Genomic DNA, 18,976 nt, shown 5'->3' on the forward strand with positions numbered 1-18,976 from the left:
AGGAGCTGGTGGTCAGCCTGTAGATAAGAGGTGGTTGTCAGCCTGTAGATAAGAGGTGGCAGTCTAGACAAGGAGCTGGTGGTCAGCCTGTAGATAAGAGGTGGTTGTCAGCCTGTAGATAAGAGGTGGCAGTCTAGACAAGGAGCTAGTGGTCAGCATGTAGATAAGAGGTGGCAGTCTAGACAAGGAGCTGGTGGTCAGCCTGTAGATAAGAGGTGGTTGTCAGCCTATAGATAAGAGGTGGCAGTCTAGACAAGGAGCTGGTGGTCAGCCTGTAGATAACAGGTGGTTGTCAGCCTGTAGATAAGAGGTGGCAGTCTAGACAAGGAGCTGGTGGTCAGCATGTAGATAAGAGGTGGTTGTCAGCCTGTAGATAAGAGGTGGCAGTCTAGACAAGGACCTGGTGGTCAGCCTGTAGATAAGAGGTGGTTGTCAGCCTGTAGATAAGAGGTGGCAGTCTAGACAAGGAGCTGGTGGTCAGCCTGTAGATAAGAGGTGGTTGTCAGCCTGTAGATAAGAGGTGGCAGTCTAGACAAGGAGCTGGTGGTCAGCATGTAGATAAGAGGTGGCAGTCTAGACAAGGAGCTGGTGGTCAGCCTGTAGATAAGAGGTGGCAGTCTAGACAAGGAGCTAGTGGTCAGCATGTAGATAAGAGGTGGCAGTCTAGACAAGGACCTGGTGGTCAGCTTGTAGATAAGAGGTGGTTGTCAGCCTGTAGATAAGAGGTGGCAGTCTAGACAAGGAGCTGGTGGTCAGCATGTAGATAAGAGGTGGCAGTCTAGACAAGGAGCTGGTGGTCAGCCTGTAGATAAGAGGTGGTTGTCAGCCTGTAGATAAGAGGTGGCAGTCTAGACAAGGAGCTGGTGGTCAGCCTGTAGATAAGAGGTAGCAATCTACAGGAAATATGTGTAATGGATACATCATATTAACCAGACTTTGATTATTCTCTGAGGGTACCTTAGGGGTAGGGGTATTCATGACATTATGTTGTAAAATAGCATTGAATAAACTTAGGATTCAATGCGACAGACATTTCTATCACCTTCTCAGACAAACACCATCTTTATGTGTATCCTGACAATGTAACAAGAATCATTAGATTTTACCCTTAAAGGCCAGACACAAAGCCAGGTCCTTTCTGACATAACATTGTTTTAGTTTGTTTTCCAGATAATCACTTAATTGAAGAATGACAATCTTGATTAATACTTCATACAGTATTAAATACAAGGGAATGCATAGAAAGGTTTTTCCACATTATTTTCTAGTTTTTGTGTGCTTTCTGTCAAGACAAAGGTTTCTGTAGGGAAAACTTTCAATTGTTAAAATCTGTATATTGCTGTCGAGGTCTATGTTGCTGAGAAAATCTAATTAATGACATAAATGTATATCTATATATATATATATATCTATATATATATATATATAAAGGTGTGTAATGAATAATAATGTTTTGTTACAGTGCTGAAGCTGCTAAAAATGGCCAAAAGTATTCGTGCCCTCCTAGACACTGTCATACAGGCTCTTCCAAACACATTCCCCAAATAAAGATACATTGTAGATACATGTAAAATTTTCTTCAACACATTCCCCCATGTAAAATTTCTGTATAAACACATTCTCCAAATATACATGTAAAATTGTCTGTACCAAACACATTCCCCATACATGTAAAATTGTCTGACCAAACACATTCCCCAAATAAAGATCTGTAAATTGTCTGTACCAAACACATTCCCCAAATAAAGATACATGTAACACATTGTCATGTAAAACCAAACACATTCCCCAAATAAAGATACATGTAAAATTGTCTGTACCAAACACACATAAAGATACATGTAAAATTGTCTGTACCAAACACATTCCCCAAATAAAGATACATGTAAAATTGTCTGTACCAAACACATTCCCCAAATAAAGATACATGTAAAATTGTCTGCACTAAACACATTCCCCAAATAAAGATACATGTAAAATTGTCTGTACCAAACACATTCCCCAAATAAAGATACATGTAAAATTGTCTGTACCAAACACATTCCCCAAATAAAGATACATGTAAAATTGTCTGTACCAAACACATTCCCCAAATAAAGATACATGTAAAATTGTCTGTACCAAACACATTCCCCAAATAAAGATACATGTATAATTGTCTGTACCAAACACATTCCCCAAATAAAGATACATGTAAAATTGTCTGTACCAAACACATTCCCCAAATAAAGATACATGTAAAATTGTCTGTACTAAACACATTCCCCAAATAAAGATACATGTAAAATTGTCTGTAAACACACCAAACACATACCAAACACCCCAAATAAAGATACATGTAAAATTGTCTGTACCAAACACATTCCCCAAATAAAGATACATGTAAAATTGTCTGTACCAAACACATTCCCCAAATAAAGATACATTGTAGATACATGTAAAATTGTCTGTACCAAACACATTCCCCAAATAAAGATACATGTAAAATTGTCTGTACCAAACACATTCCCCAAATAAAGATACATTTAAAATTGTCTGTACCAAACACATTCCCCAAATAAAGATACATGTAAAATTGTCTGTACCAAACACATTCCCCAAATAAAGATACATGTAAAATTGTCTGTACCAAACACATTCCCCAAATAAAGATACATGTAAAATTGTCTGTACCAAACACATTCCCCAAATAAAGATACATTGTAGATACATATAAAATTGTCTGTACCAAACACATTCCCCAAATAAAGATACATGTAAAATTGTCTGCACTAAACACATTCCCCAAATAAAGATACATGTAAAATTGTCTGTACCAAACACATTCCCCAAATAAAGATACATGTAAAAGACCAAACACAGATACCAAACACACAAATAAAGATAAAATTGTCTGTACCAAACACATTCCCCAAATAAAGATACATGTAAAATTGTCTGTACCAAACACATTCCCCAAATAAAGATACATGTAAAATTGTCTGTACCAAACACATTCCCCAAATAAAGATACATGTAAAATTGTCTGTACCAAACACATTCCCCAAATAAAGATACATGTAAAATTGTCTGTACCAAACACATTCCCCAAATAAAGATACATGTAAAATTGTCTGTACCAAACACATTCCCCAAATAAAGATACATGTAAAATTGTCTGTACCAAACACATTCCCCAAATAAAGATACATGTAAAATTGTCTGTACCAAACACATTCCCCAAATAAAATAAAGATACATGTAAAATTGTCTGTACCAAACACATTCCCCAAATAAAGAAATAAAGATACCAAACACACATGTAAAATTGTCTGTACCAAACACATTCCCCAAATAAAGATACATGTAAAATTGTCTGTACCAAACACATTCCCCAAATAAAGATACATGTAAAATTGTCTGTACCAAACACATTCCCCAAATAAAGATACATGTAAAATTGTCTGTACCAAACACATTCCCCAAATAAAGATACATGTAAAATTGTCTGTACCAAACACATTCCCCAAATAAAGATACATTGTATAAACACATATAAAATTGTCTGTACTAAACACATTCCCCAAATCCCAAATTGTAAAGATACATGTAAAATTGTCTGTACCAAACACATTCCCCAAATAAAATAAAGATACATGTAAAATTGTCTGTACCAAACACATTCCCCAAATAAAGATACATGTAAAATTGTCTGCACTAAACACATTCCCCAAATAAAGATACATGTAAAATTGTCTGTACCAAACACATTCCCCAAATAAAGATACATTGTAGATACATGTAAAATTGTCTGTACCAAACACATTCCCCAAATAAAGATACATGTAAAATTGTCTGTACCAAACACATTCCCCAAATAAAGATACATGTAAAATTGTCTGTACCAAACACATTCCCCAAATAAAGATTGTAAAATTGTCTGTACCAAACACATTCCCCAAATTCCTCACACATAAAGATACATGTAAAAAATTGTCTGTACCAAACACATTCCCCAAATAAAAGATACTGAATGTTTTTAAATGACTTGTTTTAAAGGATCGATGAGCTTATGCCACACCATGGCTGTCCGTTATTGATCCATCTGTCTGCTAGTCATTTTTTTCTATGCATAGCAACTAGTCATGAATGACTACATTGATTTTTACCAAATTTGGTCAGAAGTTTTGTTAATTTTGGAAAGTAGGAAAAAAATTGTATAAATGGTAGGTCAGTGCCCCCAGGGGATGTTATATAAAATCCTACTCCTTCTGAAGGAATTACAGAATTTTGCCAAATCTAAAGCATTCTTGAGTGAAAGGGAATCAATTTTGTATAAACCATGGGTCCCAACCTCCTAGATCAGGAGAGATGGGGTTCACAGATGGGAGATAATTCTTTAAAGTACTTCTCTCGTAGAAATGATTTGATTTTGCCCAAATTTTTCTGAAGCCTTCTTGGGTAAGAGAGAATTAATCTTATAGAAATGATGGATCTCAGCCCTCTGGGGCAGGAGGGATGTGGCCCAATAAGGAAATTAGAGCAAATTCTTTAAAATCCTACTTCTTCTGTAGAAATGGTTGGATTTTGCTCAAACTTGGTTTGTAGCATGTTTGGGTAAATGGGAATCAATTTTGTATAAATGGTGGAACTTACCCCATAGGACAGGAGGGAGGGGCTCAATAGGGGAAATGTGTGATATCTTTGAAACCAATGAGATCCCTACCGCATTACCATACATAGCATTGTTAGGCATTAAGAGATGAAAAGTTGGCCCTAGGTGTGCCCCACCACTAACTTCTGACCCCAACACATTTATGATGTCTGAACTTAATTTATAGGTTATATCTTTAGAAAGTTGAAATTCCCACCCCTAACCGTTTATACATGTACATAGCATTGCTTGGCATCAAGAGATAAACACAATGACTAAGTTTTGACTCTTGGGTGTGGCACATCTCAAAGGACATTATTTCTTTATCATATATTTGACATAGTTGAGATACCAATCTGATAACTGTAAAAACTCTTTCTGGACATTATTAGTCATGATATGAAAATTTGTTGTAACTTGGTAACATGCTCATCATCTCTACTTCCAAACTTCACTCTGCCTAGCCATGAACATGTGATAACAAAATCTGCAAATATCTTGTTCTAACCTGGCTTGGACACTTATAAACCAGACTAGTAATGTTCTAAAGTGTTGTACATGGTCTTCTACAATGTTGTACACGTCTTCTACAATGTTGTACATGGTCTTCTACAATGTTTTACACGTCTTCTACAATGTTGTACACATCATCTACAATGTTGTACACGTCTTCTACAATGTTGTACACATCATCTACAATGTTGTACACGTCTTCTACAATGTTGTACACATCATCTACAATGTTGTACATGTCTTTTATTGTGTTGTACATGGTCTTCTACAATGTTTTACACGTCTTCTACATGTCTTTTATTGTGTTGTACATGGTCTTCTACAATGTTTTACACGTCTTCTACAATGTTGTACATGGTCTTCTACAATGTTGTACACGTCTTCTACAATGTTGTACATGGTCTTCTACAATGTTGTACACATCATCTACAATGTTGTACACGTCTTCTACAATGTTGTACACATCATCTACAATGTTGTACATGTCTTCTACAATGTTGTACACGTCTTCTACAATGTTGTACACATCATCTACAATGTTGTACACGTCTTCTACAATGTTGTACACGTCTTTTATTGTGTTGTACATGGTCTTCTACAATGTTGTACACGTCTTCTACAATGTTGTACAAAGTCTTCTACAATGTTGTACATGTCTTTTATTGTGTTGTACACGTCTTCTACAATGTTGTACACGTCTTTTATTGTGTTGTACATGGTCTTCTACAATGTTTTACACGTCTTCTACAATGTTGTACACATCATCTACAATGTTGTACACGTCTTCTACAATGTTGTACACGTCTTTTATTGTGTTGTACATGGTCTTCTACAATGTTGTACACGTCTTCTACAATGTTGTACACATCATCTACAATGTTGTACACGTCTTCTACAATGTTGAACACGTCTTTTATTGTGTTTTACATGGTCTTCTACAATGTTGTACACGTCTTCTACAATGTTGTACAAAGTCTTCTACAATGTTGTACATGTCTTTTATTGTGTTGTACATGGTCTTCTACAATGTTTTACACGTCTTCTACAATGTTGTACACATCATCTACAATGTTGTACACGTCTTCTACAATGTTGTACACGTCTTTTATTGTGTTGTACATGGTCTTCTACAATGTTGTACACGTCTTCTACAATGTTGTACAAAGTCTTCTACAATGTTGTACATGTCTTTTATTGTGTTGTACATGGTCTTCTACAATGTTGTACACGTCTTCTACAATGTTTACACGTCTTCTACAATGTTGTACACGTCTTCTACAGTGTTGTACATGGTCTTCTACAATGTTGTACATGGTCTTCTACAATGTTGTACACGTCTTCTACAATGTTGTACATGTCTTTTATTGTGTTGTACATGGTCTTCTACAATGTTGTACACGTCTTCTACAATGTTGTACATGGTCTTCTACAATGTTGTACACGTCTTCTACAATGTTGTACATGTCTTTTATTGTGTTGTACATGGTCTTCTACAATGTTGTACATGTCTTCTACAATGTTGTACACGTCTTCTACAATGTTGTACATGTCTTTTATTGTGTTGTACATGGTCTTCTACAATGTTGTACATGTCTTTTATTGTGTTGTACATGGTCTTCTACAATGTTGTACACGTCTTCTACAATGTTATACATGTCTTTTATTGTGTTGTACATGGTCTTCTACAATGTTGTACACGTCTTCTACAATGTTGTACACGTCTTCTACAATGTTGTACATGTCTTATATTGTGTTATACATGGTCTTCTACAATGTTTTACACGTCTTCTACAATGTTGTACATGGTCTTCTACAATGTTGTACATGGTCTTCTACAGTGTTGTACATGTCTTCTACAATGTTGTACATGGTCTTCTACAATGTTGTACATGGTCTTCTACAGTGTTGTACATGTCTTCTACAATGTTGTACATGGTCTTCTACAGTGTTGTCCATGGTCTTCTAAAATGTTGTACATGTCTTTTATAGTGTTGTACATGGTCTTCTACAATGTTGTACATGTCTTTTATAGTGTTGTACATGGTCTTCTACAATGTTGTACATGGTCGTACATAGTCTTCTACAATGTTGTACATGGTGTTCTACAATGTTATACATGGTCTTCTACAATGTTGTACATGGTCTTCTTCAATGTTGTACATGGTCTTCTACAATGTTGTACGTGGTCTTCTACAGTGTTGTACATGGTCTTCTACAATGATGGTCTTCTACAGTGTTGTACATGGTCGTACATGGTCTTCTACAATGTTGTACATGGTGTTCTACAATGTTATACATGGTCTTCTACAATGTTGTACATGGTCTTCTACAATGTTGTACATGGTCTTCTTCAATGTTGTACATGGTCTTCTACAATGTTGTACATGGTCTTCTACAATGTTGTACACGTCTTCTACAATGTTGTACATGGTCTTCTACAATGTTGTACATGGTCTTCTACAATGTTGTACATGTCTTTTATAGTGTTGTACATGGTCTTCTTCAATGTTGTACATGGTCTTTTACAGTGTTGTACATGGTCTTCTACAATGATGGTCTTCTACAGTGTTGTCCATGGTCTTTTACAATGTTGTCCATGGTCTTCTACAGTGTTGTACATGGTCTTCCACAGTGTTGTACATGGTCTTCTACAATGTTGTACATGGTCTTCTACAATGTTGTACATGTCTTTTATAGTGTTGTACATGGTCTTCTACAGTGTTGTAAATGGTCTTCTACAATGTTGTACATGGTCTTCTACAGTGTTGTACATGGTCTTCTACAGTGTTGTACATGATCTTTTCACACTCAATCCAAAAAATTTACTCACTTTTTATATGTCAGTCAAGGGATGGGTCATAGTATGTAATGTGAGTTGGCGGGTGGGTGGATCAGTGAAGGGGCACATGTTGTCTGCTGGTTAACTTTAGTAAATTTCAACGGATCAGCTTCAAACTTTACAGGGAGGTTCATTACCATGATAACTTGAACAAGTTTTATCACCGTATTGTTGAACCATAATCTGTTTATTAGCTCACCTGTTCCTAGGATAAAGCCTGACAAAATTTTTTAAAAGAAATTACTTTTGACTTATATTCATGGTCAGAGGGGTCAAATTTGTTAAAACATTCAAACAACTTCTCATGAGCTAAAAGGTCTAGAGGCATGATAATTGTTATGTTTCTAGGATGAAGCCTGACAAAGTTTGCAAAAAGAAATGAATTCCTTAACTTAGGGATCTGGGAAGAAAGGCTACAAAATTTGTTCCTCTTGAACTGCTATCAACGTCACAGGGGTCAACTGTGTTGAAATGTGTAATTAATTTCTTTTCAATAACGAAATGGCCATGGGTCTTGATATTGGGCCTGTAGCATGCTTTTTAACTGTCAATATGTCCAGAGTAATGACACTTGTGTAGTACATGTATAAAGACTATGATTTCAGGTTTGCACAAAATGTGAACAAGCCAATGTCTTCTATGTAAGCTGTAGTGTAATTGAGAAATTTATTTCAGGCCTATTTGGTCTCTTTTTTTATATTGGTCTTTTATAGTCAGATGACCCTTAAGGCCTGTGGGACTCTTGTTCAATTATCAAAACAATGTCGGCTCAATATCTTGATTAGTTTTCAATGTGTCAACTTCATAGGAAGATTCATTACCATTTTAGACCTGTCATTGACAAGGCATTTACCTGTTATTAACTAGTTATTTAACTTTTTACCTCATATGTATGTTGTTTACCTGTTATTTATCAATTATTTACATTTTGCCAAAGGGCCAAGTGAGCTTATGCAGAACGTAGCGTCCGTCGTCTGGCAACCCGCGTCAATTTTTTCTTTAAACAACTTTTTCTCAATAAGCAAGATATCAAATGTTTTGATATTTGGCTGGTATGTTCCTAAAATGAAGCCTGACTAAGTTTTCGAAAATAAATGACCTTGACTTATATTGAAGGTTATAGGGTCCAGATTTGTTAAAACATTTAAACAAATTATTCTCATGAACTAAAATGCCTCGAGGCATATTTGGCTGGTACGTTCCTATGATGAACCCTGACAAAGTTTGCTAAAATAATTTACTTTGACATATATGCAAGGTCATAGGGGTCAAATTTGTTAAAACATTTAAATGAGTTCTTCTCAAGAACAAAAAGACCATGAGGCATGAACTTTGGCTGGTATGTTCCCTGAACAAAGTGCAAAAACATTTGCAAATTAAATGGCCTTGACTTATATTCAAGGTCACAGGGGTCAAATTTGTCAAAAGATTTAAACAACTTCCTCATATGAACGAAAAGATTGAGAGGCATGATATTTGGTTATATATATATATATATATATATATATATATATATATATGCCAGGTGAGCGCTGCAGGTCCATTGGGCCTCATATTTACTTTTAATTTACCACTGGTTTAACTGTTGTTGATTTTTCATTTACAAGGCATTAACCTGTTATTAACGAGTCGTTTACCTGTTGTTTACCTGTATAGGACACACTGCGAGAGGATTGTGATGACTCAGCTTTGTGCCTCACTAACTGCTGTGTCAGTCCAATCATTGCCCCAGTCTACTTCGTCATCTTTGTGCTCATGGCCCAGTTTGTCCTCGTGAACGTTGTTGTTGCAGTGCTGATGAAACATTTAGAGGTAACATTGCACTTCACAACAGATATGTCAATAGTTTGTGTTGAGGTTAGAACCAACAATGCTGTGCTTACACAAAGTCTCTTTTTTGATATTTTTTTCCGCATGTTTCTTTTTCCAAGACTGATTGTAGAGATATTTGAATCTTTTAGCACATATTGCTGACTAGATACCAAGTTTTAGTATTTTACATACAGCCTCACAAAATCAGTCATCATGCTGCACATTAGCATTACATGTCACTTTGATGTGGTTCATGTATGAATATTTTATACTCTTACATCAACATTAGGAAGATTTTTGTTAATGTTATTTATTCTTAGGTCAGAATAAGGAAACTTTCTATGAATGTTGCATATTATGATGTCTGGTGTTAGTACTTTATCATGTAAACTTGACTAATACTCTATATAATACTTTATGATATATCCTTGACCAGTTCTCTATATAATACTTTATGATATATCCTTGACCAGTTCTCTATATAATACTTTATGATATAATCTTGACCAGTTCTCTATATAATACTTTATGATATATCCTTGACCAGTTCTCTATATAATACTTAATGATATAATCTTGACCAGTTCTCTATATAATACTTTATGATATATCCTTGACCAGTTCTCTATATAATACTTTATGATATGATCTTGACCAGTTCTCTATATAATACTTTATGATATATCCTTGACCAGTTCTCTATATAATACTTTATGATATATCCTTGACCAGTTCTCTATATAATACTTTATGATATGATCTTGACCAGTTCTCTATATAATACTTTATGATATATCCTTGACCAGTTCTCTATATAATACTTTATGATATATCCTTGACCAGTTCTCTATATAATACTTTATGATATAACCTTCACCAGTTCTCTATATAATACTTTATGATATATCCTTGACCAGTTCTCTATATAATACTTTATGATATATCCTTGACCAGTTCTCTATATAATACTTTATGATATAACCTTCACCAGTTCTCTATATAATACTTTATGATATAATCTTGACCAGTTCTCTATATAATACTTTATGATATAACCTTGACCAGTTCTCTATATAATACTTTATGATATATCCTTGACCAGTTCTCTATATAATACTTTATGATATAACCTTCACCAGTTCTCTATATAATACTTTATGATATAACCTTCACCAGTTCTCTATATAATACTTTATGATATAATCTTGACCAGTTCTCTATATAATACTTTATGATATAACCTTGACCAGTTCTCTATTTAATACTTTATGATATAATCTTGACCAGTTCTCTATATAATACTTTATGATATAATCTTGACCAGTTCTCTATATAATACTTTATGATATAATCTTGACCAGTTCTCTATATAATACTTTATGATATAACCTTGACCAGTTTTCTATATAATACTTTATGATATAATCTTGACCAGTTCTCTATATAATACTTTAAGACGTAAACCAGTTCTCTGGTGTTAAGGTAGTCCATCACATGTGTAATCTATATAATAGCTCAGAATGTAATAACAAGTACTATGGTGTTAATAGTTTAATATGAAAACTTAATCAGTACACTGGCTGTCTAAAATATTTAACTCTCTGCATTGAAACATATAACACCATGAATTGTTATGTATTTTGCTTTCTTTTCTCTTTAAAAATCGAAAATGGTTTACATTTTGAAGACTTCCACATAAAAATGGATATCACAAAAAACCTGATAATTCACTTCTAACTAATATCTGAATTTTCAAATTGATGTGTGATTATTTTGCCCAATCTTTTCTCTACTGACTTTTCTGATGAAACTTATATTATTAAAATAAGTATTTGACAAATTCAATTTGTTTGTGTTACTGTTTATAACAAAATATTGTTCATTTTTATGTGATGCTGAAGTTCAATAATAAGGCACAAATATATTGTTGAATTAGTTAAGTTGAGATCAGAAAGGTTTCACTGAAATGGAGGCAAAGTGATCAATTGGTCATCTATTGTGTTTGTTTATTGATTGTTTAACAACTGATATAACTAAGTGTTGTTATCACTAAAGCATTGTATCCTCACTTCATCTCACTAATAAACAATTGTACTATATAGATGTAAGTATTCCACACAGTGTCTCACTAAGACGAGTATAGAGGTAAAGTATTCCACATTGTGTCTCACTAAGACCAGTATATTCCACACTGTGTCTCACTAAGACCAGTATAGAGGTATATTATTCCACACTGTGTCTCACTAAGACCCGTATGGAGGTACAGTACTTCACACTGTGTCTCACTAAGACCAGTTTATTCCACACTGTGTCTCGCTAAGACCCGTATAGAGTTAAAGTATTCAACACTGTGTCTCACTAAGACCAGTATATTCCACACTGTGTCTCACTAAGACCAGTATATTCCACACAGTGTCCCACTAAGACCCGTATGGAGGTACAGTACTTCACACTGTGTCTCACTAAGACCATTATAGATGTAAGTATTCCACACTGTGTCTCACTAAGACCAGTTTATTCCACACTGTGTCTCGCTAAGACCCGTATAGAGGTAAAGTATTCAACACTGTGTCTCACTAAGACCAGTATATTCCACACTCTGTCTCACTAAGACCAGTATATTCCACACAGTGTCTCACTAAGACCAGTATAGAGGTATATTATTCCACAGAGTGTCTCACTAAGATCAGTATAGAGGTAAAATATTCCACACTGTGTCTCACTAAGACCAGTATAGAGGTAAAGTATTCAACACTGTGTCTCACTAAGACCAGTATACAGGTATATTATTCCACACTGTGTCTCACTAAGACCAGTATAGAGGTAAAGTATTCCACATTGTGTCTCACTAAGACCAGTATATTCCACACAGTGTCTCACTAAGACCAGTATAGAGGTAAAGTATTCCACACTGTGTCTCACTAAGACCCGTATGGAGGTACAGTACTTCACACTGTGTCTCACTAAGACCATTATAGATGTAAGTATTCCACACTGTGTCTCACTAAGACCAGTTTATTCCACACTGTGTCTCGCTAAGACCCGTATAGAGTTAAAGTATTCAACACTGTGTCTCACTAAGACCAGTATATTCCACACAGTGTCTCACTAAGACCCGTATGGAGGTACAGTACTTCACACTGTGTCTCACTAAGACCATTATAGATGTAAGTATTCCACACTGTGTCTCACTAAGACCAGTATATTCCACACAGTGTCTCACTAAGACCCGTATGGAGGTACAGTACTTCACACTGTGTCTCACTAAGACCATTATAGATGTAAGTATTCCACACTGTGTCTCACTAAGACCAGTTTATTCCACACTGTGTCTCGCTAAGACCCGTATAGAGGTAAAGTATTCAACACTGTGTCTCACTAAGACCAGTATATTCCACACTCTGTCTCACTAAGACCAGTATATTCCACACAGTGTCTCACTAAGACCAGTATAGAGGTATATTATTCCACAGAGTGTCTCACTAAGATCAGTATAGAGGTAAAATATTCCACACTGTGTCTCACTAAGACCAGTATAGAGGTAAAGTATTCAACACTGTGTCTCACTAAGACCAGTATACAGGTATATTATTCCACACTGTGTCTCACTAAGACCAGTATAGAGGTAAAGTACTTCATACTGTGTCTCACTAAGACCAGTATAGAGGTAAAGTATTCCACATTGTGTCTCACTAAGACCAGTATATTCCACACAGTGTCTCACTAAGACCAGTATAGAGGTAAAGTATTCCACACTGTGTCTCACTAAGACGAGTATAGAGGTAAAGTATTCCACACTGTGTCTCACTAAGACCAGTATACAGGTATATTATTCCACACTGTGTCTCACTAAGACCAGTATAGAGGTAAAGTACTTCATACTGTGTCTCACTAAGACCAGTATAGAGGTAAAGTATTCCACATTGTGTCTCACTAAGACCAGTATATTCCACACAGTGTCTCACTAAGACCAGTATAGAGGTAAAGTATTCCACACTGTGTCTCACTAAGACGAGTATAGAGGTAAAGTATTCCACACTGTGTCTCACTAAGACCAGTATATTCCACACAGTGTCTCACTAAGACGAGTATAGAGGTAAAGTATTCCACATTGTGTCTCACTAAGACCAGTATATTCCACACAGTGTCTCACTAAGACCAGTATAGAGGTAAAGTATTCCACACTGTGTCTCACTAAGACGAGTATAGAGGTAAAGTATTCCACATTGTGTCTCACTAAGACCAGTATATTCCACACAGTGTCTCACTAAGACCAGTATAGAGGTAAAGTATTCCACACTGTGTCTCACTAAGACCCGTATGGAGGTACAGTACTTCACACTGTGTCTCACTAAGACCATTATAGATGTAAGTATTCCACACTGTGTCTCACTAAGACCAGTATATTCCACACTGTGTCTCACTAAGACCAGTATATTCCACACAGTGTCTCACTAAGACCCGTATGGAGGTATATTATTCCACACTGTGTCTCACGAAGACCCGTATGGAGGTACAGTACTTCACACTGTGTCTCACTAAGACCAGTTTATTCCACACTGTGTCTCGCTAAGACCCGTATAGAGGCAAAGTATTCAACACTGTGTCTCACTAAGACCAGTATATTCCACACTGTGTCTCACTAAGACCAGTATATTCCACACAGTGTCTCACTAAGACCCGTATGGAGGTACAGTACTTCACACTGTGTCTCACTAAGACCATTATAGATGTAAGTATTCCACACTGTGTCTCACTAAGACCAGTTTATTCCACACTGTGTCTCACTAAGACCAGTTTATTCCACACTGTGTCTCGCTAAGACCCGTATAGAGGTAAAGTATTCAACACTGTGTCTCACTAAGACCAGTATAGAGGTAAAGTATTCAACACTGTGTCTCACTAAGACCAGTATATTCCACACTGTGTCTCACTAAGATCAGTATACAGGTATATTATTCCACACTGTGTCTCACTAAGACCAGTATAGAGGTAAAGTACTTCATACTGTGTCTCACTAAGACCCGTAAAGAGGTACAGTACTTCACACTGTGTCTCACTAAGACCATTATAGATGTAAAGTACCTCACACTGTGTCTCACTAGGACCAGTATAGAGCTAAAGTATTCCACACTGTGTCTCACTAAGACCAGTATATTCCACACAGTGTCTCGCTAAGACCAGTATATTCCACACTGTGTCTCACTAAGGCCAGTATAGAGGTAAAGTATTCCACACTGTGTCTCACTAAGACCAGTATATTCCACACTGTGTCTCACTAAGGCCAGTATAGAGGTAAAGTATTCCACACTGTCTCACTAAGACCAGTATATTCCACACAGTGTCTCACTAAGACCAGTATAGAGGTAAAGTATTATACACTGTGTCTCACTAAGACCAGTATATTCCACATTGTGCCTCACTAAGACCCATATAGAGGTAAAGTATTCCACACTGTGTCTCACTAAGACCAGTATATTCCACATTGTGCCTCACTAAGACCCATATAGAGGTAAAGTATTCCACACTGTGTCTCAATAAGACCAGTATATTCCACACTGTATCTCACTAAGACCAGTATATTCCACATTGTGTCTCACTAAGATCAGTATAGAGGTAAAGTATTCAACACTGTGTCTCACTAAGACCAGTATAGAGGTAAAGTACTTCATACTGTGTCTCACTAAGACCCGTAAAGAGGTACAGTACTTCACACTGTGTCTCACTAAGACCATTATAGATGTAAAGTACCTCACACTGTGTCTCACTAGGACCAGTATAGAGCTAAAGTATTCCACACTGTGTCTCACTAAGACCAGTATATTCCACACAGTGTCTCGCTAAGACCAGTATATTCCACACTGTGTCTCACTAAGGCCAGTATAGAGGTAAAGTATTCCACACTGTGTCTCACTAAGACCAGTATATTCCACACTGTGTCTCACTAAGGCCAGTATAGAGGTAAAGTATTCCACACTGTCTCACTAAGACCAGTATATTCCACACAGTGTCTCACTAAGACCAGTATAGAGGTAAAGTATTATACACTGTGTCTCACTAAGACCAGTATATTCCACATTGTGCCTCACTAAGACCCATATAGAGGTAAAGTATTCCACACTGTGTCTCACTAAGACCAGTATATTCCACATTGTGCCTCACTAAGACCCATATAGAGGTAAAGTATTCCACACTGTGTCTCAATAAGACCAGTATATTCCACACTGTATCTCACTAAGACCAGTATATTCCACATTGTGTCTCACTAAGATCAGTATAGAGGTAAAGTATTCAACACTGTGTCTCACTAAGACCAGTATAGAGGTAAAGTACTTCACACTGTGTCTCACTAAGACCAGTATATTCCACATTGTGCCTCTATAAGACCTATATAGAGGTAGAGTATTCCACACTGTGTCTAACTAAGACCAGTATATTCCACACAGTGTCTCACTAAGACCAGTATAGAGGTAAAGTACTTCATGCTGTGTCTCACTAAGACCAGTATAGAGGTAAAGCATTCCAAACTGTGTCTCACTACGACCAGTATATTCCACACAGTGTCTCACTAAGATCATTATAGAGGTAAAGTATTCCACATTGTGTCTCACTAAGACCATTATAGAGGTAAAGTATTCCACACTGTGTCTCACTAAGACCAGTATATTCCACATTGTGCCTCACTAAGACCTATATAGAGGTAGAGTATTCCACACTGTGTCTAACTAAGACCAGTATATTCCACACAGTGTCTCACTAAGACCAGTATAGAGGTAAAGTACTTCACACTGTGTCTCACTAAGACCAGTATAGAGGTAAAACATTCCAAACTGTGTCTCACTAAGACCAGTATATTCCACACAGTGTCTCACTAAGATCATTATAGAGGTAAAGTATTCCACATTGTGTCTCACTAAGACCATTATAGAGGTAAAGTATTCCACACTGTGTCTCACTAAGACCAGTATATTCCACATTGTGCCTCACTAAGACCTATATAGAGGTAGAGTATTCCACACTGTGTCTAACTAAGACCAGTATATTCCACACAGTGTCTCACTAAGACCAGTATAGAGGTAAAGTATTCCACATTGTGTCTCACTAAGACCATTATAGAGGTAAAGTATTCCACACTGTGTCTCACTAAGACCAGTATATTCCACACTGTGTCTCACTAAGACCAGTATATTCCACATTGTGTCTCACTAAGACCAGTATAGAGGTAAAGTATTCCACACTGTGTCTCACTAAGACCAGTATATTCCACAATGTCTCTCACAAAGACCAGTATATTCCATATTGTGTCTTACTAAGACCAGTATAGAGGTAAAGTATTCCACACTGTGTCTCACTAAGACCAGTACAGAGGTAAAATACTTCCTACTTGTTCATTTAAACAGTCCCTGTGTTTAGTTCAATCCCTGATTTGATGATGGAATTTTCAGGTGATAAATCTTAACACTTTGATTACTTTTTTCATTGAAAGAAATAGTCCAGTAAATTACTATATATATTAAATCTCAGTACCTTCTACATGTTTTGCTCAAATACAAGATTTTATTTGTCCTTCGGAACAGCAAAGGTGAAGGACATTTGGTAATAAGTGTTTGGTGGATTAGCAGTGTATCTGGTATTATACTATTCACTGCTTAATTAACAGGAAACTTACAAATACAAAGAATTGGACGATGAGGTAGAAGAAGAGCTACGACATGAAATGGATGATAAAAATAAAACTGAAATATTTGAACTGAAATATCAGGTGAGCTGTGAGGCCCTTTCTATCTGTTTTGAAGCCTCTTTGTAGAAAAATTGATGTTGTTTTAGTGATTGTTTCCTGTCAACAACTTATAGGGAAGAAGGACTCCCATTTAATCTTTCTAAAATAGAAAGTATTTTAAGGTGAGAACAGGGCAGTACTCATATTGCCCCACTAATCTATTTATATCTTTATGTTTATTTATATTATGTATTTATTTATAGCTGTATATCCATTATCTATTTAAAGACATATATGCATGTATCATAATGCTTCACATAATCAGCTGTTTCACTGCACTATTTTGCACAAGACTCTTAAACCATGTGTTTTTTGACATTTATTCTTTTCTTCAGAAAAGCTAGCTAGAAACAATTCTACTGGATTGTGCTTTCCTTTTAACCTTTTTGTCTAATTTCTCCTTATCAAATTTATTTGTGTATTTTGATTTCAGAAATTATATGGATGCCTTCATTTGTTTTGGCATGTAATGACTCATTGTAGTCTGTTACCATGTTATGCAATACCTGCTTTGGGCATGGGACCCTTTTTTACCCTCCTTGTCCAAGCTTCTAATCCTTTGGTGCCCTACGTATGTGTGATTCATGTCGGTTTGTTTATGCCAACCTCCTTGTGGTTTGCAATTCTTGTGCCACACTTCCCTGTGACTGTGACCATTAATGCCTGTTTCTGGTCTGTGGCATTTTTGTGCCACACCTTTTGTGTCATTCCATCTTGTGGCATGTTACTTTGTTTTGAAACACCTCATGGCCTGTAGTTCTTTTGTGCCACAGTTGTTGCTTGTGGCCTTTGAACCTTTGTACCAAAGTTTGTGACATATCATAGTATGCCACACCTGTCTGTGGTGTTTGAGTGTCATACCTCCTTGTGACCTTTTACATGTTATGCTACACAAGTTTTGTGGTCTATGACACTTAAGTGCCACACCTTCCCGTAGTCTTTGATGCTCTGTGAAAGATCATTTGGGGCATGTGACGTTATCATGCCACACCTTATTGTGGCATGTAAACTTGTTATGCCACACCTGTAGCAAGGACACTTTCTGTGGACTTATAGACATGGTAGGTACTTTGGTTCTCCTTCCTGTCATCCTGGCCTGTTTTCTTACTTCCTTTTTAACAGTGAGGCTACACATGGTTAGTACTTGTGGGTATTTCTCTCTATCAGTTATTTTTTCTACTTCCTGTTTAACAGTGAGGCTACACATGGTTAGTACTGGTGGGTATTTCTCTCTATCAATTATTTTATCTACTTCCTGTTTAACAGTGAGGCTACACATGGTTAGTACTTGATGGTATTTCTCTCTATCAGTTATTTTTTCTACTTTCTGTTTAACAGTGAGGCTACACATGGTTAGTACTGGTGGGTATTTCTCTCTATCAATTATTTTTTAGCCCAC

General features: G+C 36.3%; 1 protein-coding gene across 1 annotated transcript in view; it reads left to right on the forward strand.

Annotated features, from left to right (window-relative positions):
* LOC132557266 (voltage-dependent T-type calcium channel subunit alpha-1G-like) overlaps positions 1 to 18,976 on the forward strand; it is a 212,357-nt gene that overhangs the window by 184,986 nt on the left and 8,395 nt on the right. The window contains exons 31-33 of the mRNA XM_060221755.1: positions 1,463 to 1,542; positions 9,642 to 9,797; positions 17,458 to 17,559. Coding sequence (XP_060077738.1) covers positions 1,463 to 1,542; positions 9,642 to 9,797; positions 17,458 to 17,559 — 338 coding nt within the window. The remainder of the gene's footprint in view (positions 1 to 1,462; positions 1,543 to 9,641; positions 9,798 to 17,457; positions 17,560 to 18,976) is intronic.

The sequence above is a fragment of the Ylistrum balloti genome, unplaced genomic scaffold, assembly GCF_031769215.1.
Source record: "Ylistrum balloti isolate Yb309-2 unplaced genomic scaffold, AGI_CSIRO_Ybal_v1 Utg370652, whole genome shotgun sequence".
Classification (NCBI taxonomy): Eukaryota; Metazoa; Mollusca; class Bivalvia; order Pectinida; family Pectinidae; genus Ylistrum; species Ylistrum balloti.